The 694-nt window shown below is 48.0% G+C and overlaps 1 protein-coding gene across 1 annotated transcript; it reads right to left on the reverse strand.

Annotated features, from left to right (window-relative positions):
- Positions 1-3: 3 nt before the first annotated feature.
- Positions 4-525, reverse strand: LOC115285058 (olfactory receptor 4N5-like; the record flags this gene model as incomplete). Its single annotated transcript, XM_029931462.1, has 1 exon — positions 4-525. A coding segment is annotated over exon 1 (522 nt), but the record flags the coding sequence as incomplete, so codon positions are not given.
- Positions 526-694: the final 169 nt, after the last annotated feature.

The raw sequence follows: 694 nt of genomic DNA on the forward strand, positions 1-694 counted from the left end.
ATCCAGCTGGTTTGGGCCACAGAAGGGCAAGTGGAGGATGAGGGCCACTTGTACAATGGAATGAGTAAAGCCCCCAAGCCACAGAGCCAACAGCAAGGCATAGCAGGCTCTAGGGTTCATGACAGTGGAATAGCGTAGAGGATGACAAATGGCGATGTAGCGGTCAAAGGCCATCACAACAAGAAGGAACATCTCCCCTACCCCAAGAAAGTGCAAGAAAAAGAGCTGAGTGATGCATCCTCTGTAGGAGATTATTTTCTTCTCAGAGAGGAAGTCCACCAGCATCCTGGGAGCCACAATGAAGGAGTAGGATGCATCCAGGAAAGCCAAGTTGCCTAGAAAGAAGTAGAGGGGGGCTGTGAGGCCAGGGTCTGATCTGATGGTGAGGATGATGAGGAAATTTCCAGGGAGGATGATGAGGTAGAAAACTAAGACTAGCACAAAGACCAGGAGTTGAGCATGCTGAGACTGGGTCAGACCAAGGAGGATGAATTCTGTCACCACTGTGCTGTTCTCTGTCTCCATCTCTCCTCTGTCTGCAGAATAACAAGGAACAAAGTGTGATCTGTTATAACCACCTTTTCATCTACTCCATAGCTCTTCTCAGATAAAAACATTTACACTTCCAACACTTGTCTTGCTGGAAACCGTGCATTCCCACACTTTCATTCCCATGTAACCATGTGCTGCTTCT

Source organism: Suricata suricatta, unplaced genomic scaffold (genome assembly GCF_006229205.1).
Source record: "Suricata suricatta isolate VVHF042 unplaced genomic scaffold, meerkat_22Aug2017_6uvM2_HiC HiC_scaffold_36677, whole genome shotgun sequence".
In the NCBI taxonomy this organism is placed as follows: Eukaryota; Metazoa; Chordata; class Mammalia; order Carnivora; family Herpestidae; genus Suricata; species Suricata suricatta.